The sequence below is a fragment of the Bombyx mori genome, chromosome 17 (genome assembly GCF_030269925.1).
Source record: "Bombyx mori chromosome 17, ASM3026992v2".
NCBI classification, from domain to species: Eukaryota; Metazoa; Arthropoda; class Insecta; order Lepidoptera; family Bombycidae; genus Bombyx; species Bombyx mori.
In genome coordinates, this window is record NC_085123.1 from 2,997,996 (window position 1) to 3,024,837 (window position 26,842).

Below are 26,842 nucleotides of genomic sequence, written 5' to 3' on the forward strand. Positions count from 1 at the left end.
ATTGTCATCGGTATTTGGTAATTGAGCTAAATTTATAATTTAAGCAGACATTTTGAAGTGAGTCAAATTACGTTCAATGATTTCGTTGCACACAAACAGGATAAAGTAATAAAAATCGTGCTAGATAAAAGAAGGATAGCTTCAATGGCTATTTTACTTATGAATATCAAAGTCATTCATAACATGTCAGACTGTACGCTAAAAATACGGTCGTTATAATTATAAAGCATAATTGTTTGTTTTAATTAAACCGTCTTTTTACAAAAATAGCACATACGCTACAGAAATGGACTGAACCGTTCTTACTCGTGTCACCACAAAAACACTTTTGCATGTTTCTCAATCTAATTTCGTATTCAATGAATAATTAATTATAGAGTTTAAAACGTATCACAGTTTTCACACGCTCACTTCGAACAACGCATATGTACCTACAACCATAGAAAAGTACATGAGACATTAATTGTATATATTAACGATCTTTTTAATTAGCACAAGTCTAAATGAATTACGCACTTTTGTGACGTTTTTTTTTTGTCGTTTTTAGTTCGCAACGTACTTTGACGTCCGTGAATGCGAGGAACGCTCAGTGCTGCTCTTTCTAAATGAATTTAAGCCAATCAAATCCATATATATAAAAGAAAGTCGTGTTAGTTACACTATTTATAACTCAAGAACGGCTGAACTGATTTGGCTGAAAATTGGTGGGGAGGTAGCTTAGAACCAGGAGAAGGACATAGGATTTTTATCACGTTCCCGTGGGACGTGACATAAAACGTGGTATAACAAAACGCAACTGATATGGATTAACAAAATGCAGCTGACAGCTAAACGTAATGTAGTCTATGGTTAATTATAGTAGAATTTTGAAGTAGACCGGTTGATGTGTTTGTTTCGAATTTCTATTTATTGTGCCGAGATAGATAATCATTAAGAAAGTCATGTCGCGACCGGCACGATCAAATCTTTCCCGACGAAGCCGTAATGCAACTAGGATAGGAAGAAGAACAAGAAAATACAATAATAATAATAATAATAACAGCTAAAATACATGGCCAATAAAGTATCATTAAAATACTTGCTATTTTAATTTATATTAATTATCCAAATTAAAAATTTACCATGATAAAATCGAAATACCGCTCATTTATTGCCTCTTTGAGTAGCGGAACAAAGTTCGCCGGGTCATCAAGTACTAAATAAATGAAAGTGTCAAAGTGAGAAGGTATTCGATAATAAAATAATTAAGACCGGCCAAATCCATGCCGATTAACGTATGTTGAAAGTTTGGTTCAGTGCGGAGCATTCACTAAGGAGAGACGTTCACGGTTCAGATTCAAGAATTTCAATAAGATTTATTGTCGCTTAACCGAGTGCTATCAAATATATCACATATCTCTAAAATTACTTTGATGGATCTAATCACCTTCAAGTTCCAAATTCTCTTTTTTTTTTTATCCTTCACTAATATGTTATAATACATATAATATAGAGCATACATATTATGCTGTATATTATATTAAAACATAACATAAAAATCTCAGCTACATTTAGATTTAGTTCGTAACTCACATTTACATCAAAATATCTTTATAGATATGCTCTCAACATTGACAAAATTAATTAAATCGAAAACGGTAAGATTTAAATGTCTTGCTCGTCTCCTAATATACAAAAATATGCGGCACGTAAGCAGGGCAATGTTTGTCCAAGTTTACGAAAAAAAAAAAAAAGTCTCGCACAGATGTACCAGGATTTGTGTTAAGACAAAAACTTCAGGTATATAAACACACGCTACAACTTTAACGTTTGATCCCAGCTTTGGAGAAACTAAAAGATACCAAACTTTTTTGTAGGGACGTTAAGTAGACTTTTTTTTTGGTCTGGTTATGAAAATGAAATAACATCGTTCATTATCGTCGACATCTTGACGTGATGATGAACTTTCCTAGAATTTGACAGATGTCCACCAAAATCCACAATTTAGCCACAAAGAATTCTGACGTCATTTATTTGGTACTGAAACACTATAGTCCATCATCGTTATTTTATGTAGATATTTCAACGGTTTCGTCTCTGTGGTCGTATTGTTGACGCAGCGAAAATTCTTGAGGGACGTGAACCCATCGTCGGAAGCTTAGGCCTCATGTACAAGTGTACAATGAATTAAGATTAAATCTAGATTTTAATTAAGTAATCTGGAGTCCAAATGATTTATTCACATTCATTCAATCATGAACTTTGTCATCTTTATTACTTCTGCTTCTTTTTCATCACCTTATCCCACTAGGTGGGGTCGGCACGGCAAATTTTTTTTATTGCTTAATTAGGTGGACGAGCTCACAGTCCACCTCGTGTTAAGTGGTTACGGGAGCCCATAGACATCTACGACGTAAATGCGCCACCCACCTTGAGATATCAGTTCTAAGGTATCAAGTATAGTTACAACGGCTGCCCCGCCCTTCAAACCGAAACGCATTACTGCTTCACGGCAGAAATAGGCAGGGTGGCGGTACCTACTGCGCGGACTCATAAGAGGTCCTACCACCAGTAGTTTCTCTTCCATGCTCTTCTATCAGCCATCACCTCAACACTCAGTCCTGTCTCTCTCTCATATCGTCATTTTTACGCTCCATTCATGTCTTCTTCGGACGAACTTTTCCCTCCTCTACCTTGCACTACGAACTTTGTCTTCTTTATTTGAACGTCCGACATTTTCCTCTTGCTGGGATATTCTTTTTAGGTATTAATACTTCATTCAGTAACCAGATAAAGTCACTGTTTAAAAAAAATCTAATAATTAATGGATTCTGAATTTAAAATTCTTGGTAAAGCAACGTATGAAGTCAAACAATAATACAGGTACACCTGCATTTATCTCCTTCACAAGTCGTAATTTCTTGCACAGAATTAAACCATTCTGAATGTCAAGTGTTGGATTCCATTGCTAATTCTATATCGCATTTGTATAATTACGTGCAAATAACTACATTGTCGACTCTAATGCGACTAACGTGTACCACATTCTGCATCCCGAAAATGCATGATTGCTTTTCGGAAGAAATAGATAGGATAGTGGTACCTATCATACAACCGCCTCACCCCATCCCCAACACAAAAACGCACACAAAAGACCATGAAGAATATAGAGAAACTATCGAATACTGGCCCTATCTCCCACGCTACACAAAGTTAAGATGCATCTCACGATCCAAGTACTAAGCATGTACAACCTCTCAAGTTCTTAATATTCCTGTATGGCGGTGAGACATGGATCATTAAGAAAGCAGACATGGTCTGCATTAGCGCCTTCGAGATACGATTCTGAAGAAAAAATACGGAACATTCCTTGGCTCATCGTACTAAGGTTATTTTGTACGCTACCATCTTTGGGGTACTAAAGGACTTTGAGCACAGTGCTAAGAAGAAGTGGCAAACTTGAGAAGCTCATGGCCGTATGTAGGGTTGACTTAAAAAGACTCACACAACGAAGCCCGCCGCGTTAAATAGGTAATATAACCCAACTGCAAACCGATTACTTACTTGGAAAATTGGACCTGGGATTGTTTAACTTTATTGGCATTCATTAGTTATATAAAAATAATCACAGGATTTATAATAATACACATGGTCAAATTTTGTAGTTTTTAGAAATATTGTTATTAATGATATAACCAATCAGATTTCACACAAATGACCGAAAGGTCAAGGAGAGAGAGAGATAAATATATGGACATTCAAATTAATCTTAATGTTTTTGTCGTGTTTACTGTGTACACAGTTTCAATGGATCGATCCGTTGTATGGCGCGTGTATGTAAGTAATTAATACAATTACGGTGGCCCGTCAAAGGTTAAAATACAACACGGTTTGTTAGCATCAACGGTAAAATAACGCAAAAAACGTTGCGCTTCCACGGTTTTTATTGCTTTAGAATTGTCTTGTACACTGTTTCTCAACCTGAGAGTCCTGTAGCCCCCGCTTTTAGTTTTATGAAGGGCCGCAATATCATGCAAAAACTTTGAAAGAGGTCGAACATTTCCTAAAGTTGCGCAACAAATAAAATAAGTTTGGTAAGTATGTACACGATTATCCTCATCAATACTCGAAATTTGTATGCAAAAGTGTTCTTTTGTCCTAGATTAAATTAATCAAATATGAGAAATCTTACCGTTTTGATGGTGTGAGCTCTACTTCCTTCATAGGCGGCGGCGGGGGCGGAGGCGGTGGCGGGGGCGGCGGTGGTGGCAACGCTTGCACACTAACAGGAACCGGTGACGGAGGAGCGTCCGGTATATCTGGTATAGCCACGGGCTCTGGTTTCACGTCAGGTAGTTCCTTTAGATCGGGCAACTCTGGTAATTCCACCTCAGGAATGGCGATGATCGGCGTGACCGGTGACGTCACGACAGACGGGGCTATAGACCCTTCAGTCGCGATAGTATATTGTATGTCCTCAGCGATTCCTGGAAGATGCGGTAAATCCAACGGCATCTCCATTTCGGGTACCTGTTTAATTTTTATAGTGTTATAAAACGCTCCGATTTGTCATAGCATCCATCAACCGAATAACATTTGCTACTTTCACTTACCATTCCCATCCCAGGTGCGTACATGTATTCGTCTACTTCGCGCTTCAAGACGTCTTTCTTCATTATAGACGAAGGTGCCGCTTCTATTAGACTCTTATTTTCAATATTCGATTTCTTGATGACCGGTTTGTAGGTTGGTGTTTTAGAGGTAACACCGAAGTAAGGGCTTTCATCGGTGTTAAATACTAAAAGTTCACCGATGGTTTCCAGGTTATCAATAACAGCGTTCAAACTAAAATCTTCATCGGGCTTGAGTGAATTAGGTTCCGCAACTTTAACATGATAGAAGTGTAGCTTCTCCTACGAGATCAATTAATGACAATAACAATTATGACTCGAAATTTTGAACGAACATTATTTCGACAAAGACAAGCGTTCTTACCTGTATTCTTTTATCATCAGATGGCCCCCGAGTTTTAGCACTCAGTTTAACATTTTTAGGCACATGTTGATAGCCTTCCAAATCAAAGACGGATCGATAATGCTCGTGCGTTATTGACGACGGGTACTTTGCACTCGAGAACACTTTGATGGCTCTCTGCATTCCAGTCAGTTTTTCAACTTTAAGCCTAGAGTTTTCGATGCGTTCATTCAATTTTGCGGTTTTATCTACATTCTGCTTGATTCGCCGCGTTAAGCGAGAGAACACGTCTTCCACTATCCCATTGAGATTATCAATAGTGTCAGCAATCTGAAGGATGGCTTCTTCAGTGCTCAAGTCGCTTGGCACAAGATTAATTTTGTAAATACCTTCCATAATTAATCTTTGTTTAGCGAATACTTTATATCAAGATCTGTAACAAACCAATTAGTCCATAAGATTCTGTTAAAACCGCTTTAAATTCTCCTGTTTTTAAACATATGACTCTTACCTATAAAGCTTCCTATGATCACCTAAAATAAATTAATAAGGCACAAGAATTATCACTAGACACATTCATTCCCAAATGTAAAATAATATTATGTCCAATTTTTATAGCACGTTATAAAGCTCCTAAAGTCAATTATTTACATCTTGGTTACTAAATTAAATATATATATATATCACTAATGATTGACTCCGTTTTTCGATGAATTTAATCTAGGCGAATCGGCGAGTAACGAATGAATGTTGTCATTGGCTGGATCGGTACTCCATGAAAATCTGCAGTACGCGTCAGGCGACATTGCAGGATCCAAAATAGCCGATTCTTCGCCACAATGAACACCTGATAGCATATTATTCAGGTGCTTATTAATAACAGCGTCACCTTGGCGGACGTAGCCGGTAGACGCTGGCGTCTTTAATGGCACTGTACTTCGGGCAGGATGTTTGTGTCTGGGCAAGGAATCTAGAGATTGCAGTTGAATGTAGCTGCTGTCTGCAGTGTGTTTCGCTGGTGGCAAGGTTTGCATTGTTGGCAAGCTTTCAGGACCAAACAGTTTGTTCGTTGTCTGCCCCAATTTCGGGAAATTCATTGCTGATATAGTTTGAGCACCTTCAGGGTGCACATAGCCTCCTGCTGATTGTGAACTCGTTACGCAAGGTTGAGCAACACGTGTCGTAAATATAGGTGGAGACAGAGCTGCCATTACATAACTAGAGCTGGCACTGAGTGATGAGGGTTGTGGTGGGTTTGTAACGCCTGCTTGAACACTTTGAACATATCCTGTATTAGGACTCACTACAGATTGTTGCACATAGCCACATGGATTTTTCTTGAAAGTATTATCATTAAAGAATGGTGACGGTATTTGTGATGTTTCAGTTTCGGAATTGCATGATTCGCCATCGATGTTACTGTCAGCTGTTCTCGTAGGTTCTACTTCAAGATGTAGTGATGAATTAGATCCATCATCAGATGAGGAGATTTGTCTTTCTACAGGCCCATGTGATGTATCTGATAAAGCTGTACTATCAGTGTGATCACTAGAAGCACTGTTATTGTTTTCTTTCTGTTTCAATTCTGAAGATACAGTGGTTCTACTATTTGGTAATAGCAACATTTCGTCTGAAGATGGTTTCTCATCCTTGTTTGTAGGATTCCAACCACCAATAGCATATTTCGAAATATCCTTTTCGGGGACTCCTAGTCCACTTGGTAAAACTGGTTTAATATCTTCCATTTTTCGGTATTTCTTGTAACATTTAATAAAACCATACATAATACCAATTATCATAAATATTCCCATTAAAATAAGAGTTAGTGTCACATGTTCTTTGCTTGTACAATTTACAAAACTTGGCTCACTCCATTCTCCAGGATATTCTAGTATACCTTTATAGTTAGCATTATGTAGGTATACATCCTTATTGTCAGTTAAAGCACCGTGGTAAGGATCTTCATCAAAATTAACAGCTCTAACTTGGTAAGTTTGTCCGGCAACTCCACCTTCACAATGTATCAATGAAAATGAAAGGTTTGTAGTATTTATTATTTCAGCTTCACTCTCATCTTTAATCCTTTTAATTTGGTAAAGGTCAATCGTCCCCCCTGGTATTATTGGTGGAACCCACTTAATAAAATCTGGATTATTTTTAACAGTTGGAGCCCTCATTTTACTAGGAGGACCTATTCTCGTCCTGACAAAAAGGGCATCATGTGGATTCAAAACCGAACAACTGCTTATAGCTGTACTACATGCTTGTACACTCAATGAATAATTAGTAAACCCCTGTAAGCCAGTCAAACGAATATGCCTTCTTTTTGAATCTTCATCTTTATCTGAAACTTTTTCTACATAAACTTCTTGACCATAGTTATTTATGACATATTTTCCAATAACTCCGTTTTTATGAATAGGTGGGTCCCATGAAATCGTCAATGAATCACTAAGCACATCGGTTATATTAATATTAACTGGACTAGTTGGAGTATCTTCAGTTGTAGTCATACTCGTGAAAGCATTTTCTACTGTTTTAAATCCATAAGTGGTGTTCAATGCCAGTGTAAATATATATGTAGTGTATGGTTCAAGATTTGTAATGTTGATCTCCATTTGCTTAGGATTAGATATGTATAAGTTAGTTTTATTTTTTGTTGCACAAACATTAGTGGTATCTAGAGCAGGACAATATGCGATCAAATATCCTGTAATGATTCCTTCTTGAAGTGTACAAGTCATTGCCCATTTAATCTTTACAAAAGTTTTCCCTGGAATACCATGGTCCATTTTGACCGGAAAACCATACATTGGAATTGCATCTTTAGATATATCACAGATAGCCCATACCATGCCACTAGTTTTCGTCCCATTATTAGCCGATATGGCAAACTGATACCTGTTTTCTCTAGGTAGTTCTATGACTTGCATTGTTTTATTGGCACTTAAAACAATGAAGTTCATTCGGCCTGCACAAATTTTTGTACTATTATGTTGACACCAGAAAAGTGTATAATTGTCAATATGTTCTATACCAACCCAGGACAATTTATATGCGCCATTTTCATAAGCTAGTTTGGTAAATGAAGAAACTTTTAATGCTTCAGTATCTTCTTTGGGTGGAATGTACAGATGGCTGCTGTTAATGGAAGATCCATTATCATTTCTAGACCAAATGTAGACATCCATTGCATCAAATGGTGCTTTTTCCAAGACCACAAAACTCAAACTTTTGTTGTTGTCAGCTGTCAAAGTTTCATAATTGCTTTTATGATGAACGACAACTTTGTAAGTGAAATTTGTACCTGCCTCTTCATATTCTTCAAGTTGTTTCCAATAAATGTATATCATTCTATTTGTTTGATATAAAGATTGATCAAAGGCTCCAACTGCGGTGTCTGGTGGTCTTCTAGGTCTCTCGCTAAGTGTATATACCATGGTATATGTGAAGTCTGACCAAAACTCTTCTTTCACTGCAGCTTTAGATTTGATGTAGATCCTGATTTCATATTTCATGTGAGCATAAGGAAGATCTGTTAGTAAAAATTTATATGTTCTATTTTTCGGTGGTAAACTTGATGCATCCACACTTCGGAAATAAGATTTATTGTCAATTTTATCAATTTGATATTCAATGCGATGATCAACGCCACAGGGCAATAAATCTACCATGTTATTAGGTATATTCCATTGTAGATAGACCCCATTAGTGTAATTCCTTATTACCTTCAAATTACTTGGAGCATCAGGCTTCACAATAGAGAAATGATCAACTGTAAAACTTTGATTATTGCAACCAAATGGACTGCACGAGCTCAAATAAAAATAATACTTGTTTTCCATTTGTCTATATCTTGGTATGCTGTAAGTATTCCAACTGTTCCAATATCTTGTTTGATCCGCTCTGATCGGAGTACTGGGTTCTACAGCATTTCCATCAATCAAAAATGTAATATAATTCTGGGTCGTACTTAAAGGTCCAGGAGCAATCCAAGTACAGTTTAAAATCTCGAGATTTTTTGATTTACAAGAAAAATCAGTGACTGCCATCGGTGTAGAGTCCACTACCACTCTGCTTGTGCATATCTTGTTTGTTTTTTTATTACGACAATAAAAAGTGTTCACTTGTTTCTCGGGTTTTTCCATGTAAAGCCGTATTGTTGTGCTGTTTACTACTTCGGAAGGAATGGTCTTACCCCCCATTGTAAACTCAATATCGGCGGACGTGAACTTTTCAGCCACACAAAATAGTTCAAAGGAATCTCCATAGTGCACCTTCAGGTTACCCATGGGGTAAACTGCCACTGACAGATTTTCTACGCCTTGACAATGCGCGAATATACACGGCAAACTCAACAAAATCCAAATTAGCATTAATTTAAAACACAAAAGCAATCTCCGCAGATCACTCCACTTCGTTCCTCCGAAATTCACAGAAAGATTTTCCATTGCAAAAATATCTTCATCATCACTCTCCACTAGTTCAGATTAAACTGGCGAGTACGTCTTTGCATTCCTTGTTTTTATCTGAGAAACTAAATGGCACACCGATGATCCCGACCGACACGATGACACACAACACACACACTGAACACGTTCACTTCGCGGAATCAACATTTAAGTGCATTCTATCCATTACTTGGGATAACACAACAGGACTCTGGCCAAGTATTGCTATGATCCTTCAATGCTGCTTAAAAATGATGTTTTGAAAATAATTTACGCCTAGAATAAATTACTTACATAAAACAGTAAGAAAACTTCGGGTCGAAATGTTTCTCAGAAGCGCCAACTTCACACAAGTTCAAGTCAAATTCAATTAAACTGTCAAAGAGAATAAGGCTGGGTGCAAATTGCGAGTTCGTCAGGTACCGGAAAGTTTCGGACACGAGTCCGAAGTCACTATGGTCCTACCATTTTAAATTCTATTTTGTCTAAAATTTAATGGTATTCCTTCCTCTGCACTTTCAACAGTGCAATACTGCATAGGTTTTAGTATTCAATTAATTTCTATTTTAATGTATGTACATACACAATTAACCCTTTGAGCGCGACCCGTCGATAGATCGATTCTCTATGAATGCGTAGAAAGTGGGGAGCATCGGAATATTGCGCATTGCGCAGTTTGATTATGGATTATAATACCGGTCACCCACATTCGCACGAATACGCAAACCCGCAAGTGTAGGACGGCATTTGCAAATGATTATGAAAAGTTTTCGCTGCATTCGTGGTTTTTTAACAGACACCAAACTGCGCGAACCGTGATCCTTCGCGTAGTCTCCCACACATTTGTGTGACCAGTTGCGCCTAGGATTGCGAAGGCAACGGACGTTTCGCTATTTTCATAGATCTTGACGTCTACTGTGTAGCGTATCTTCATCAAAAGAAATCCCATAAAAACAGCATGGCCGTTAATGATGTCTGGGAAAGAATTCAAAACTCTTTTTCTCTTCAATGTTCTATTGACGAATTCAAAAGGAGGAGAAATTCGTGAGACATTCGTAAACAAGTGTAGGAGGAAGCGCAAACGGGTTCGCAAATTAAGTACCATCAAATACGTCAACTTTGCCACGAGGCTAAACTTTGCCCAAAACACACTTTCTAAGAAAATCAACTAATATCATAAAAAGTACCAAACTTACTAGTGTTTATAACATTGGTAGAGAATCAAATATACCTGTGACATCATAGGATAGCGCGTGCGTTCCTAACTTGACACAGTCACAGTTACCTGTCGGCACTTGTCAAAAAAGGGATGAGTTTTTGCGGGCCAATTACTGTGAATTTTTGGAAGTAAATTGTGCATTATAACGAATACACCGGTAAGTTTAATAAATTATTTGTTATGTAACACAATGTGTTTAGTATTTTGCTGATAGATTCGTTGCTGTAGCTCAAGTATAACAAAAGTTATGATGACGGGCAAAGTTACACAGAAATGTGCAGCCGCACCATTGTCAACATTGCCCACCGTCAAAAAACATCTAGGGTTGACGCTTTGATTTTCTTTTACGCAACTGTTAAAAAAAGTGTTATATTTTCAGGGTTCATGTACGTATGTCTATAATGTTTATTGAGAATTGAGAATATTACTACTACTGTTGAGAATTTATGTATCCCTATGGATCTTTCAGCCCACAGACGTCCACGGCTGGACATAGGCTTCCTCCAAGTCTCACCAAAACGATCGATCCTGCGCTGCTTACATCCAGTAGATCCCCGAGAATCTTATTGGATCGTCAGTGCATCTTGTGAGAGGCCTACCCATGTTACGTCTCCCGGTACGCAGTCGAACTCGAGAACTTTGCGGTCCCAACTACACTTAAAGTCGCAATCCTTTTGGCTATGTACCCCAACTTGAATAGCATAAAAATATCTACGGAAGAAAAAAATATATTAAATCTCACGACCATTATCTCACAATAATAGATTAATTACAGGATGTGATCTAAGTTGTCAGGGTTTGATTTACTCTGCTGGGATCTGATGGTCTACGGGGCTTGCTCTCGGTTGCTTTCTGCTCTGCCATAAAATCTTTAAAAAAAAAGGTTCGTGCTGTCACATTGTTGTCAGTTTTGAATCGCAATATTTTCAGTTTATTTACATAATTAACCACTGTTTGATTTCGAGAAAAACAAAAATATCCTTTAATAATATAACAGGTTTTAAGTTTCATAACAATGTTTTAGATGATACTTATCCAAATTAAAGGAGATTTGCAGTATTTGATGATCGCAAACCGAGTTTTATTTTCAAATTATTGTTTATCCCTGTGATTTATTAGTGTAATTTATAGTAAAATATACACATCTTAATTCTAATAAATTAAATATAGGTCTTATTAAACTATGTACAACGCAAGATAATTGATTATGGATGATAACAACGAAGAAATATTAGGCTATTCAACTAGACATGCTCTGATCAAATTACGCAACGACATTAGCGGCGTGATTGAAGAATATAAAAAGAAGATTCCCACTGGGTATGTATTTCTAATCCGCATTTTAAACTATAATTAAAGTTTAAAAAAAATACACTGTTTTTTTTTTCAGATTTCGCTTGGCACGTGATATTATTTCGTTTTCATCAGAGAAGGTTCTACTTTCGGGTGTTGCATACACAATTACATTGATTTACATAGTATGCCTATTATTAACATACCTATTTGGGGTCTCAGTACAGGCCCATGCATATCTGTTATGGGAGGCTTTTTTTCTATTAATCATATTAATAATTAACTTTTTGGTGGCATTTAACGAAGAATATTTATATCAAAATGAAATACCTCATAGAGTAAAAAAAGTGCTGGGTGAGTTATATTTTTTACTTTGTCTAGTACAGGGTAGCTGTCATGCAATATAAAAAATGCAGAAAAGCCTGAATTCTGCTAACAACAGTTGAAAGATAAGCTTGAATATATAGTATACTAGTTTAATCCTTCAAAACTAATAAAACCTAAATATAATAAAAATTCAATATATTTCTTCAAGACTGTTTTTTTTGCCTCAATTTTTTTAATTTTTTTTTTGCTTTGATGGGTGGACGATCTCACAGCCCACCTGGTGTTAAGTGGTTACTGGAACCCATAGACATCTACAACGTAAATGCACCACCCACCTTGAGATATAAGTTCTAAGGTCTCAAGTATAGTTACAACGGCTGCCCCACTCTTCAAACTGAAACGTATTACTGATTCATGGCAGAAATAGGCAGGGTGGTGGTACCTACCCTTGCGGATTCACAAGAGGTCTTACCATCAGTAAAAAGATGAACCACCAGGAAAAACCGATGTTTTTGAAAAAATCTAGGAACTAACATATAGGTTCCCTAGTTCACTATCATACCAATCACCATATAATATGTGCTTAGGATAATTGAGAATAGTATTTTTAATGTAGTATAATGTTTTTTTTTTTTCCAATTTCAGAAACAATGACTAACGCTATCAATAGAGTGAAATGGAAAGAAGAATATTATCCTCACCTATGTGCACCATATTCGCCGTGTGTAACTTTACAATGGACATACAGAGATGGTAACAAGATTTATTGACTTCTTTATATACGCATCACTCACTAGGAATGGGATGCACTAAAGCTTAGTATGGTTTATTAGTTTACTGTCCTCTGCATTATCATATGAGAGTATCTAGATTTTGATGATCTGAATTGTTGGTCTGGAATGACTCGTTCCACTGCTCACCGTATTATCTTCATCCATCCTATTATGTCCATAGAATCTTGTCTCTAAAACTCCAGTTCCAGTATTGTAATTAGTTCTATGAGTTATTCCCACATCACTCCGAGTTCAATTCTTAGGAATCGTTCTTCCTAACACACTCATTAAATAAACATCAAATAAAAATATCAGGTTCCCTGAACTCATTATGTGAAGATATTAAAAACATATAACAGACATTTAATAAAAACTGAAAACAATTATAGTTCTAATTAAGTACGTATTTTAGTAGTAAGCATTCTTGGAACATGTTTATTGCCCTTGTAGTCAGTACATCATTAGCGTAAGGCAGTTATCTTGAAATTTAATACAATCATTGTTATGTCTACCCAGAAAACTACTTGTTATCTTAATTTACTTAAATAACAGGATTCAATATATTTTCAAATCAACTATTTTTGTAATATGCTAATTGGTATACTATACAATATAATAGATACTCAGTATTAATATTGAATTTTGTAAGCCATTTTATAGATTTATTTAGTAAATAATAATGTAGTGGCAATGTTCATAGAAATAGAAACCTGTTCAGTGGTTCTAAGCTGCATCGTCCACCATTAAACAATATATACATCAATATACTTCATAAGGCATAAGCCACTATGTTATTGTGAAATGAACAAAGCGGAAATTACGTAGTTCAACAATTATTAGTTCTTAATTAAAAGTAACACATTTGAAAATTAGGTATCAAAGCTTTAATTTATCTGAATTGGCCAGAGCATTAGATCTTAAAGGTATATGAAAAAATGTTTGTGATTTTTTTTTAAGTGTTGTGGCCTAAAGGATAAGGCATCTGGTGCATTTGTGTTGAGCGATGCACCAGTGTTCGAAACTCAGGCGGGGACCAATTTTTCGGCGCATTTACGGTGTATGGGTTCCAGTAACCACTTAACACCAGGTTGGCTTTGAGCTCTTCCACCCATCTAACTTCTTCTTCTTACTCTTCTTATCATTGTGCGACATACATAATCATGTACATAAATGTAATTATAATTTATTTTCATAAAACTCAAATGATTAAGCAGCATCTTTTTTTTTTTGCTCTTGTAGGCAGACGAATATACGGCCCACCTGATGGTGAGTGGTTACCGTCGCCCATAGACTTCAGCAATGCCAGGGGCAGAGCCAAGCCGCTGCCTACCAGATCTCAAGTATCGCCATCGCCTTTGGAATGAGCTCCCCTTCACAGTGTTTTCCGAACGCTATGACATGTCCTTTTTAAAACGAGGCTTGTAGAGACTTAATGATAGGCAGCAGCTCGGCTCTGCCCCTGGTTTTGCTGAAATCCATGGGCGACAGTAACCACTCACCATCGGGTGGGCCGTATGCTGGTCTGCCTATAGGGGCAATAAAAAGAATATATCTGACCAGGTTACTTTTCACTGGTGGTAGGACCTCTTGGGAGTCCGCACGGGTAGGTACCACCACCCCGCCTATTTCCGCCGTGAAGCAGTAATGCGTTTCGGTTCGAAGGGTGGGGTAGCCGTTGTCACTATACTGAGACCTTAGAACTTATATCTCAAGGTGGGTGGCGCATTTACGTTGTGGATGTCTATGGGCTCCAGTAACCACTTAACACCAGGTGGGCTGTGAGCTCGTCCACCCATCTAAGCAATAAAAAAAAAAAAAAAAAAAGGTTAATCAATATTTCATTGCTAAGTGAGACCTGAGAGAGTGAGCAGTACAATGGGTATGCCTGCATGAATGAGGCCTATGCCTGCCCGTATAGCATGGAGCCTTTAACACTAAGCACATAATAGCTTGTTTTGTTTATGTCTTGCTTAAATCGTAAGAGAAGTGTGCCCAATAAATATATTAGCAAAGCAGAGACAGACATGAATGACTGCATACAAAGAAGGATTATTCGAAATAGCCATAATCGTAGTCTTCTTTATTAAGGCTTTCTAATCTAAGGCAATGTAATCAAATGATTTGTTCGATATTAATAATAATACTTTCATATTTTAATGAAATTCTCGTCGATGTCTTAGACACGTCCTAATGGATATACCTCATATACCTGTTCTACTCTCAACGCTTTTAGGCTTTGTTAGTTACAAATTACAATGCAATTCTAACTTACACACTAAGCCCATACTTGCTTCGGCAGTACATATATTAAAATTGGAACGATACAGAGAAGATTAGCATGGCCCCTGCGCAAGGATGACACGCAAAATCGTGAAGCGTTTCACATTTTTTAGTCGTCGTGGCCTAACGGATAAGACGTCCGGTGCATTCGTGTTGAGCGATGCAACGGTATTCGAATCCCGCAGGTGGGTACCAATTTTTCTAATGAAATATGTACTCAACAAATGTTCACGATTGACTTCCACGGTGAAGGAATAGCATCGTGTAATAAAAATGAAACCTACAAAATTATTGTTGTGTATTACAAATGAAAGTCGGAATTCCAAAGCAGACTGATTTATTTTTGCAACTACCTGCCCTTTTATAATGTGACTTAATATCTATACATAACATTGTCCTCCTCTTAAATTAATGAATACAAATTCCCGAATGCTGAATAAATGAGAGAACATGGTTGAAACAACGCGTTATATGATATTGCTTACACATGACAGTAAAAACAGGCAATTTCAAAAGTGAGTGTTCACAAGAAACAAATATCGTATGATTATAACTAACATAAAAATACATATACACAAATGATGTTTATACTGCTATTTCCTAACTAAATGATATGCGAACAATAACCCTATAAGGCTCTAAACACAATTTTCATGTTGTTCTTATTCTCAACATTTAGATTACTAGTATACCTGTCATAAATACATGTATATAATCTTATACACACACATGTAAATATATTTAGTAATTTTGGTCCTTAATTCTCTGAATACACGTTAAAGCAGCTTTACGGCGCTGACGCGATGGTTGCAAGACATTCGGCGCCGGCGAGTGACTAGGAGTCACAGGTTGTGGACTTTCCGGTCCCGTGTCATAGCTGGAGTTGAGCTCCTTTTCTCCGGTCATACCCGGACTTTCCCGAGCTTCACCCACACTATCATTTACTGATTTTGTCTCGAAATCATTGTTTAATTTGGACAAAGAATAACGTGATTTTCGACTATTATTACTTATTAAAATCTGGTCGATGTGACGTTTGTGTACCCGCCCGTCATCTGCTGTTACCCTGTATGTCACCGGACCTGAGCGGTTTTTTATTGTTCCTGGGGTCCATTTCTTTTTTCCCTGTGTGAAATCTTGCAATAGGACCGAGTCTCCTTCTGCAGCCTCCCTATATCCGGCTGTGCCTGCATTATAGCTTTCGCTTGCCAGCTGTGCTTCTCGTACTATGGAGCTGGTATTGGGACGCAACAGATCCAGTCTTCCACGCAGGCGACGTCCGAACAAAGCAACTGCTGGTTCGCGCCCTGTAGTGCTATGCTCAGAATTTCTGTACATAAAGAGAAATTTTGTCAAGGCGGTATTGTCGTCTTCCTTTTCAATTAAAGCCTTTTTCAACACTCTTTTTATGGTTTTTACGGCGTTTTCCGCTGCACCATTGCTAGATGGATGATACGGAGCCACCGGTAAATGTTTTATACCGTTTTTACTTAAATATGATCTAAATTCGACCGACGAGAAAGGTGGTCCGTTATCAGTAACTACCCTTTTTGCTAAGCCAAATCGAGCAAACAATCGTCTGAGACATGCGATTACAGCCGTGGCTGATGTACAGCTCAATTTTTCCACCTCGATCCATTTTGAATGAGCGTCCACTATAATTAAGTAATATTTGTTATTGAACGGTCCCAAGAAATCAAGATTAAGGCGCGCCCACGGCTCTTCCGGCCATGGCCACGAGTGCAGCGGCACCGATGGTGGTGCAGCGCGCTGAGATCGACAGGCCTGGCACTGAGCACATACACGTTCAATGTCCGCATCGACTGTCTCCCACCATACGTAGTTCCGGCTTAATTGTTTCATCTTAACAATACCCGGATGTCCCTCATGTAACTCCTGTAACACAGTCTCTCGCAATGAAGTTGGAATTATTATTCTGTAACCCCATACAAGACAACCGTGATCAATATGTATGGATTCTCTTCTGTTAAAATAGGGTTTTTCTGCTTGTTCTTTACTGACAGAGGGCCAGCCAAACATGACGTAACCGTAAATTTTGTTTAGTAAAGGATCCTTCGCAACTTCCTTTTTAATTTCTTTAAAACTGAGTGGAAAGCTTTCTTGAACGAAGTTTAGGTAATTATATTCCTTAATATTATTCTTAAAATTAGTATCCAGTGGAAGTCGTGATAGCGCGTCAGCCTGGCAATTATCTGTAGAACTAATAAATTCGATCTCAAAATCATACGCAGCTAGCTTTACAGCAAATCGTTGCAGACGACTCGCGGCGGTTAGAGGTATACCTTTATTCTTTCCAAGAATATAACTCAAAGCCTTATGATCACTTCGTAAAACAAAACGTCTCCCGTACAAATACTGATGGTGTTTAGTAACCCCAAACATTATAGCCAAAGCTTCTTTGTCCAGCTGAGAATAGTTAAGTTCGGCTGGCGCGAGAGTCCGTGAGCCACAGCTGACGAGCCGCTCAGTGCCGTCGATGTGCTTCTGAGTGAGGACGGCGCCCAGTCCGTACTGGCTGCTGTCAACGGACAGCACTAATGGCGAATTTGGGTTATAATGTGCCAGTACCGGAGAGCTGCTTAACACTTTTTTAATTCGTATAAATGCTTGATGACATTTATCTGTCCAACACCATTCTACATTTTTTTTTAACAAATTATACAAAGGTTTCAAAATATCACTCATATTAACAACGAAGTTCGAATAAAAATTAACAAGACCCATAAAACTTCTCAATTGAGTTAAATTCGTAGGTGCGGGGGCGGCCACTATAGCATCAACTTTCTTTTTGTCAGTGTGTAAGCCCTGTTTGTCTATTTTATAGCCTAAATACGTAACAGAACTTTGAAAGAATTTACATTTGTCATAATTAATTCTTAATCCGTTTTCTTTGAGTCTCCTCAACACTGCTCGTAGATTTGATAAATGTTCAAATCTGTTTTTTCCGGTTACACATATATCGTCCGCAAAAATAACGGTTGACGGCAGACCACTTAGAATCTCTTCCATAATCTTCTGAAAGTTTTCCGGAATGCATTTAATTCCAAACGGAACGCGCTTATAGACAAAAGTACCAATGTGTGTCGTGATCGCTGTCATCGGCTGGGATTCTTCGTCTAAGAGGCATTGCTGGAATGCATTAGATAAATCCAATTTTGTGTAATATTCACCACCACCTAAAGTGGCAAACAAATCTTTAATGTGCGGCAAAGGATAGTGATAATCCTTCAGACGTGGGTTTATTGTGATTTTATAGTCGCCGCAAATACGAATATCGCCATTTGCCTTAACGACTGGTACGATAGGCGTGCCGTAATCAGACCTATCTACTTTGTAAATAACTCCCTCACTTTGTAAACGATCAAGTTCTCGCTCAACGCGCTCGCGCAACGCCAGTGGCAGCGCCCGCGCTTTTACAAATATTGGCGTCTTTTCTTTTAGATGTAATTTTATGCGTGATTTACATGTTCCTAAACCTCCAGCAAACACTTCTGGAAATTCGTTTCGTAAAGCCTCCACCGTCGAGGTCGTCTCAGAAATCGAATGACATTTTAGAAAACTTAATTTTAATATTTTAATCCAAATTCGGCCTAGCAGTGGCGGGCCGCCGTTTTTAATTACATATAGTTTTAATTTGGCGGACTCACGACCACAAGATACGTCTACCATTATATAACCGATAGTCTCAATTACATCGCCTGTATATGAACTAAAATTCAAGATTTCGCTTTGTATAGGAATACACATAAAATGCTTTTCATAAAAAGCTTTAGATATGGCCGAAATTTTACAACCCGTATCAATCTCAAATTTACATGGAACATTTTGTACAAAAATTTTCACGTAATATGGTCCTTCACCCTCGCTACTGATCAGGTCCTTTAAGTTATAAAAACTATTATCACTAGAATCACAGTCACTATGGTTTAAATAGTACTGACCTCGGTTTTTTTCAATCTTTTGGTTACCTTTACGGTTCCGACACATTGATTTTAGGTGTCCCTTCTCGCCACATGAGTCACAGGTGTAGTGCTTGTACCGACACCGACCCTCCGCATGGCCCAGCTTGCCGCAGCGTCTGCAGGCGCATTGAGCCTCCGCGCGCGCTCCGCCGACCCGATGCATGCCTTCGCTCTCGGACGCAGCCTGTGAGCTGCCCCCAATGCCCCCAGCCGCCATCGCATGTCGATCCGCTGCTTCCAGTGCTGATGCCAACTCAACAGCGCGCTTGTAATCTATATCTTTTTCAGCAAACAGCCTTGATCGCATCTCCTCACTATAAAATCCTGATACGAATTGATCGCGTAGATTAATTTCTAATGTGATGCCGAAATTGCAAGTTTTAGCCAAATGTTTCAAACTTTGTAGGTAGGAACGAATGCTTTCGTTATTTTGCTGCTTTCTTTGCCTGAAGATATGACGTTCTGCTATTTCCGATCTTTCAGGTTCTAGATGATCTTTGACTAATTTTACGAGTATGTCGAAATCCTTTTCTTCTGGTAAGTCCGGAGCACACAAGTCACACATTAAGTCATAGCACTCAGACCCAACTAAGGTCACGAGCGTTGCAACGTGAAGTCTCTGTTCAATGTCGTTGAGTTCCATGAATTGTTTTACACGACGAATGTATGTGTCCCAATTTTGAGATCCCATATCAAAACTTTCAACTTTCCCAATCGGCATTATTACAATTTAAGAGAAAACACGCGTCGAAAATGTTTTTAAATGATTATCCTCGTCGCCAGTTGTTGTGTATTACAAATGAAAGTCGGAATTCCAAAGCAGACTGATTTATTTTTGCAACTACCTGCCCTTTTATAATGTGACTTAATATCTATACATAACAATTATAATTTGCGTAATTGCTGGTGGTAGGACCACTTGTGAGTCCGCGCGGGTGGGTACCACCACCACCCTGCCTATTTCTGCCGTGAAGCAGTAATGCGTTTCGGTTTGAAGGGTGGGGCAGCCGTCGTTACTATACTTGAGACCTTAGATCTTGTATCTCAAGGTGGGTGGCGCATTTACGTTGTGGATGTCTATGGGCTCCAGTAACCACTTAACACCAGGTGGGCTGTGAGCTCGTCCACCCATCTAAGCAATAAAAAAAAAACATATACAACGTAAATACCACAACCCACCTAGAGATATGAGAAACTTAAAACGCTTTACTGATTCACGGCAGAAATAGACGGGGCGGTGGTACTCACCGGTTAGGGCTCACAGGACGCTCTACCACCAGAAAATAATTTTATTGATAAATTTATTTTATAAACAGATTATTTCTAAGAAAAATTCTATTAAAATTAATATCGTTTATTTTTTAATCGAAATTTAAACGTTAAACTGACCGGATACATATAGATTGATTGAAAAGTAAAAATTTATTGAACACTAGCGACCCGCGCTCGCTTCGCTTCGGAAACATTAAATTTTATTATTAATAGCTTAGTCTCGGGATGTTACCCGCGGTTATTGTCGTACCGCGAGTGACGCCGCAGGGCGAAACTAGTCTAAAAAAAGTAGCCTAAGTTACTCCTTATATCATCAGCTACCTATCAGTGAAAGACTCATCAAAATCGGTCCAGCCGTTCCAGAGATTAGCCGGAACAAACAGACAGATAGACAGACAGACAAAAATTGTAAAAAATGTTATTTTGGTGTATGTGCCGTATATATATTCGTATGCATGTAGTAAAAAGCGGTTATTTCAATATTATAAACAGACACTCCAATTTTATTTATATGTATAGATTATCAAATCGAATTTACATCTATAAATGAACGATTTGATTGTTGACGGACAAAGGATGTCCGTCTAAAGATAAAATTGCCTTTAATGGCTACGTACCGAGAAATTTTATGTTTATAATAAAATATTGTTATCTCAATTTTCCATGAAAACATTGTTGTTGATCGAATTCTATGAAAACCTTGTTTTTCTTCATTGCGATCCTCGTGTCGCATTGCATCATTTTATAAATTATACGTTATAATTATTCAAGAAGATTCAAACGGTCAATGCTTAAAATAATTGATCAGCCATGTGATGCGTACTGCTCGTCTTCATGTCGTTTTGTGGCTGCAATTGTCTCAGTTGCAACGCACTACGTAAATTTTTGAAAACTCTTTAAATTTTTAAAATACGACGTATCGAATACTATTCGTTTATATATGCTACAAAATACATTTACTTATATATAGAGCCTTAGTTCTCAAAGTGGTCCAGGTGGAACTCAAAGGGGGAGGGGGGTGTCGATCGGAGTCTACGTTTACGTGACATGAAAAAAACGGGGCTCACAATCCGATGGCGGGACTCCACGAAAATTTATTAGTTACTTTGTTGAAAATATCATCCCTGTTGTAAGAGCATAACATTTTTGAGACCGACAACTCACGACATTTGATAATTTATGTGTTATTTGTTATTTTTGCTATTTAATCCCCCAAGTGCTTGCTAAACTTTTTTTCCTGTATTGCAATCTTTCTCAATTACATTACCATATGAAAATCTAAAGAATATAAAAAGTGCTTGCCAGTCTTATAGATTGACTTCACGTCTTTCCCCATCCTTTCGCTGTCAAATCTAAGTTTTCTCTAAGTGTGTATGTGTTAAATTAACGTAATCGTAAAATATTCGTTATTTTAGGTACTATAGTCAATTTACCATGGGCCTTACTGGTGGAAGGAGATGTAATAGTACTAAGGCCCGGACAAGAAGTACCCGGACACTGTAAAGGACTGCAACCCAATGACCCGGAATTGTTCTTCGGACAGACATATCAGCCGAACTCTCAAGTATGTTTTTATTTATTTTTTATTTATTGCTTAGATGGGTTGACGAGCACACAGCCCACCTGGTGTTAAGTGGTTACTGGAGCCCATAGAAATCTATAACATAAATGCGCCACTCACCTTGAGATATAAGTTCTAAGGTCTCAGTATAGTTACAACGGCTGTCCCACCCTTCAAACCGAAACGCATTACTGCTTTACGGCAGAAATAGGCGGGGTGGTTTGTAGGCAGCGGCTTGGCTCTGCCCCTGGCATTGCTGAAGTCCATGGGCGACGGTAACCACTCACCATCAGGTGGGCCGTATGCTCGTCTGCCTACAAGGGCAATAAAAAATAAAAAAATAATAAAAAACCTACCCGCGCGGACTCATAAGCGGTCCTACCACCAGTGATTATGCAAATTATAATTTTTCGGGTTTAATTTTTAATACACGATGTTATTTCTTCACCGTGGAAGTCAATCGTGAACATTTGATAAGTACGTATTTCGTTAGAAAAATTGGTACCCACCTGAGATTCGAACACCGGTGCATCGCTCAACACTTATGCACCGGACGTCTTATCCGCTAGGCCGCGACAAGTTCTAAGTCTGTTTTTATAGTCCAATGGCAACCCCATCCTTCAAACCGAAACGGACTCACGGCATAAATAGGCGAGGTGGTGGTGGTGGTGGTGGTGGTACTTACTCATGCGCGCTCACTAGACGCCCTACCACAAATATGATCACTACATAGTATAAAACAAAGTCGCTTTCTCTGTCCCTATATCCCATAGGGACATAAGCTTAAATCTTTAAAACTACGCAACGGATTTTGATGCTGTTTTTTTAATAGATAGTGATTAAAGAGGAATGTTTATATGTATAATAACATCCATTAAATAGTGAACAAAACAATAATAAATTACAGTTTCCGAAGCGAAGCGAGGGCGGGTCGCTAGTAATGAATAAAAGAATAGCGTATAATAAACATAGTGTAACCAAACTGTCCTTTTATCTATATATATAAAAATGAAACCCGTTTTCCGTTGTCACGACATAACATGAAAACGGCTTGACCGATTTGGCTAATTTTGGTCTTGAATTATTTGTGGAAGTCCAGAGAAGGTTTAAAAGGTATAAAAATATGAAAATTCTCGGAATTAAATAAAAATAACAATTTTGTTTTCCCTTTGACGTGTCCCCCGTCGGACGGATTCCTTTTGTTTGTTTTAAGTTTATTCTTTATAAAAGTTTAGGTCTTTTATTTATCGAATGAGGCACTACGAAGTCTGCCGGGTCAGCTAGTCTATTATAAAAAACATTAAATTACAATATCCTTTCAGAATAAAGAACATTGTACAATTCCACATATAAGGGTACCTCATCAGAACAAAGCTTACAAGATGTGCGAGACGCCTTACTTGAAGAATCTAAAGATGGCACTCGAACAAGCAACAACCAGGCCGGTCACTGTTTTTGAGAAACAAAGGTATTTGGTAAGTTAAAATTGTTTTTATCTTGTTAAATCCTTGGCCTACGAATTAAATTAATAATATTTTTCGGTCAGTGATATGTGTCCAGGTGGACTGACGACTTAGTGCGCGCGGCGGGAAGTCGTTGGATACGGAAGGCGGAGGACCGCATTATGTGGAAGGCATTGGGGAAGGCCTATGTCCAGCGGTGGGCAGATAAAGGCTGATGATGATGATGATGATGATGATGATGATGATGATATGTGTCCTAATTTTCAGAGGTTTTTATGTTAACTTGAATGTAAAATATCTTATATTAGGCTTTAAAAGATTCCGTTATATAGATATGTACATACATATGACGTAGAACACTTTTTACTGGTGGTAGGACCTCTTGTGAGTCCGCGCGGGTGGGTACCACCACCCCGCCTATTTTTGCCGTGAAGCAGTAATGCGTTTCGGTTTGAAGGGCGGGGCAGCCGTTGTAACTATACTGAGAAATTAGAACTTATATCTCAAGGTGTGTGGCGCATTTACGTTGCAGTCTTGTTGTCTATGGGCTCGAGTTACAAAACAAACAAAAGAAAAACGAGTTAAATAAAACTTATTAATCTGCTTGTTGTTGTGAGCCCACGTGGATCAGCACTACTATTCTGACGATTTCTAGCGTAAAGCAGTAGCGTGTTCTCGTTTGGGACTTATTGTTAATTTCACAAAAGCTGATCACATATTTTAGCCGTTTATTTCTACCCTCACATAGACATAAATACATTATTTTATAATTTACAGTGCACAGTGAAGGTGATGGAAGGCATAGTGCTGCCCCTGGTCATATCCTTAGTTGTGGTGGCGAGCTTCCTGCGTCACGTGTACCATTTGCCCGGCGTGACCCACTGGACGGAGATATACTTTCTCCAGACCATAGCCGCTTCACTGCCCCTATTGCAAATCGTGTTCCCCATAGCTTGGGTCACGCTTAACTGTTACGGATTGGCGAGGTGTGTATAGTTTGTTTTCACGATTTTAGAATTACGATCCCGCCAGTTAAATTTAGATTGAAAAAATATAAACGTACTTGAGATTAACGCTTTATATTGACTCCATTTTGCTGTAAAAGAAACACTGTTCTGTCAGAATGTCACTTCTAATTCAATTTTACATTCATGGCAGGCATGTTGTAATGTGGTACTGTAATGTAATGCCATACATTAATCTGTTATTGTATGACAGTCGAGGTTGTTTAAGGGATAATAAGGCTTTGAATATAATTTTAATAACAAATCTAAGGGCTTCTTTATTTTTATTGCCCTTTTAGGCAGACGATCATACGGCCCACCTGATGGTGAGCGATTACCGTCGCCCATGCACTTCAGCAATGCCAGAGCTAGAGCCAAGTCGCTGCCTACAGTTAAATGAGAAAAATATTAAATGAGAATTTTTATTTTTAGATTCAAGCAAATAGCAGAAACCCGCCAAAAATACGTCCGTCCGAAGTCGTGTTCCATATCAGAGGACGCGAGCGACCCTCTGCTTCAGGCGCTGAGCGAATCCAGTCTGAAACCGGAGAGCATCAAGTCATTAGCAAAGACATTCTTCAACATCTTGACTGGTAGAGAAGACATGGTATCTAGGACTGCTAACATCGTACATGTCCTGGGATCTTTGTCTGTGAGTAGCATTTTAAATTTCATTCCCAACACAGGTACTGTTTAGTGTTATATTTATGCTAAAGACTAAAATATCTTAAACCGGGGTTCGACTCCCACCAGGAAATGAACCTTGACTCTGTTTTCACTCTTACTTATCACTAGACCAAATGGATTATGCATTAAATGTAATGGAGAATGAATGTAGATGGCATCTGTCATTGCTTGGAGTCACTTAGTGAGAATAAGCTATTAAAAGACCAGCCTAATACAAGACCAACCTAATACAACGGCAACCTAATACAAGACTAACCAATATAAGTAAAGTAATAAAATACCAACCTAATACAAGAACAACCTAATACAAGACCAACCTAATACTAGATCAACCTAATACAACGGCAACCTAATACAAGACTAACCAATATAAGTTTAACGTAATACAAAACCAGCCTAATACAATACCAGCCTATATACAAATCATAACTTATTATTTTTCAGGCTCTATCGTGTGTGGACAAAAAGGGGATATTATCATGGCCAAATCCGACGCCGGAGAAAGTGTTTTTCCTTCGTAATTCGGATCCCACATCGCACAACTCGAGCAAAACTAGTCTGGCCGGCTCCCTGGGTCATCCCGGAGATTCGGTACTGGAACAGCCAGATAACAGGCACCACGAACCGTCTACTGTTGTTGAGGTAGGTACCGCCCTATCTGCAAACTGCAATTATGAATTCCTGAGCCACACACGACAATGAAGAATAAAAATCATAAGCCGTAGAAGATTTGTGAAGTGTTAGCATTAAATTGATGACGCGGTTGAGTTCAAATACAACCATTCTATTAGGTACCGTTCATTCCAGTGTCGACGATTAACGTTGTTGCGTTAATATTAAAATTGCGAAATACTTACACTTAATACAAAGCGGGCCGTGAGCACGTCCACCCAACTTAGCTATATAAAAAACTAGCTTTAGCCCGCGACTCCGTCTGCGTGGAATAGTTACTTTGGCATAATGCTAAATTTTACCCCCACTTCATTTACGTAGAAAGCGAAAATGTTTTTGAATTATGGAATGTTAAGAAGCTATTTAAACCCCTATTTTGAAACATTCTTTATTGGTGCTCCACTTGTATTGGCCTTACCTTGATGTTTTATAGCCTATAGCTTTCCTCAATAAATGAATTATCTAACACTGAGATATTTTTTCAAATCAGACCAGTAGTTCCTGAGATTAGCGCGTTCAAACAAACAAACTCTTCAACTTTATAATATTAGTTTAGATAAGACCTAATAACATTGTCCAGTAGTGAAGCGTTGCCCTCCTGCTGCAGGTGTTAGACCTGACCCACGACCAGAACGCGCCGTTCTGCGTGGAGTTCGACGACCAGCGCTGGCGGCGGCACCTGGCGCTGCTGAAGCCGCTGGGGCTGGCGGCGCTGCTCAACACGTGCGCGCCCGCACCCAGACACACGTATGCGCACTTCTGCGCGCACCTCACCTGCGAAGCTCAGTTGAGGTACGATTTTTTTTATTGCTTAGATGTGTGGACGAGCTCACAGCCCACCTGGTGTTAAGTGGTTACTGGAGTCCATAGACATCTACAACGTAAATGCGCTACCCGCCTTGAA

At 38.4% G+C, this 26,842-nt stretch overlaps 2 protein-coding genes and 1 non-coding gene across 6 annotated transcripts in view; 2 read left to right on the forward strand and 1 right to left on the reverse strand.

Moving 5' to 3' along the window:
- The window catches only part of LOC101742187 (WASH complex subunit 1), a 64,938-nt gene extending 55,132 nt beyond the window's left edge, over nucleotides 1–9,806 (reverse strand). The window contains exons 1-4 of one of the 3 annotated variants that reach the window (XM_004921987.5): nucleotides 9,699–9,806; nucleotides 4,975–5,386; nucleotides 4,593–4,892; nucleotides 4,172–4,509 (exon numbers count right to left, since the gene is read on the reverse strand). In XM_004921987.5, coding sequence (XP_004922044.1) covers nucleotides 4,172–4,509; nucleotides 4,593–4,892; nucleotides 4,975–5,349 — 1,013 coding nt within the window. In that variant the 5' untranslated portion in view covers nucleotides 5,350–5,386; nucleotides 9,699–9,806. Of the gene's footprint in view, nucleotides 1–4,171; nucleotides 4,510–4,592; nucleotides 4,893–4,974; nucleotides 5,387–5,464 lie in introns of those variants that run through there. The other 2 variants (XM_012690829.4, XR_009975315.1) reach the window with 2 other exon arrangements.
- Nucleotides 9,807–10,710: 904 nt separating this feature from the next.
- LOC101741898 (transmembrane protein 94) overlaps nucleotides 10,711–26,842 on the forward strand; it is a 40,873-nt gene continuing 24,741 nt past the window's right edge. The window contains exons 1-11 of one of the 2 annotated variants that reach the window (XM_062673273.1): nucleotides 10,711–10,780; nucleotides 11,093–11,506; nucleotides 11,794–11,943; nucleotides 12,014–12,270; nucleotides 12,889–12,996; nucleotides 21,967–22,115; nucleotides 23,435–23,587; nucleotides 24,353–24,561; nucleotides 25,012–25,231; nucleotides 25,711–25,908; nucleotides 26,546–26,730. In XM_062673273.1, coding sequence (XP_062529257.1) covers nucleotides 11,831–11,943; nucleotides 12,014–12,270; nucleotides 12,889–12,996; nucleotides 21,967–22,115; nucleotides 23,435–23,587; nucleotides 24,353–24,561; nucleotides 25,012–25,231; nucleotides 25,711–25,908; nucleotides 26,546–26,730 — 1,592 coding nt within the window. In that variant the 5' untranslated portion in view covers nucleotides 10,711–10,780; nucleotides 11,093–11,506; nucleotides 11,794–11,830. Of the gene's footprint in view, nucleotides 10,781–11,092; nucleotides 11,944–12,013; nucleotides 12,271–12,888; nucleotides 12,997–21,966; nucleotides 22,116–23,434; nucleotides 23,588–24,352; nucleotides 24,562–25,011; nucleotides 25,232–25,710; nucleotides 25,909–26,545; nucleotides 26,731–26,842 lie in introns of those variants that run through there. The other variant, XM_062673274.1, reaches the window with a different exon arrangement.
- On the forward strand, nucleotides 15,300–15,406 carry LOC119630823 (U6 spliceosomal RNA). The gene has a single exon (XR_005246456.1). It is a non-coding gene; the product is annotated as a U6 spliceosomal RNA (small nuclear RNA).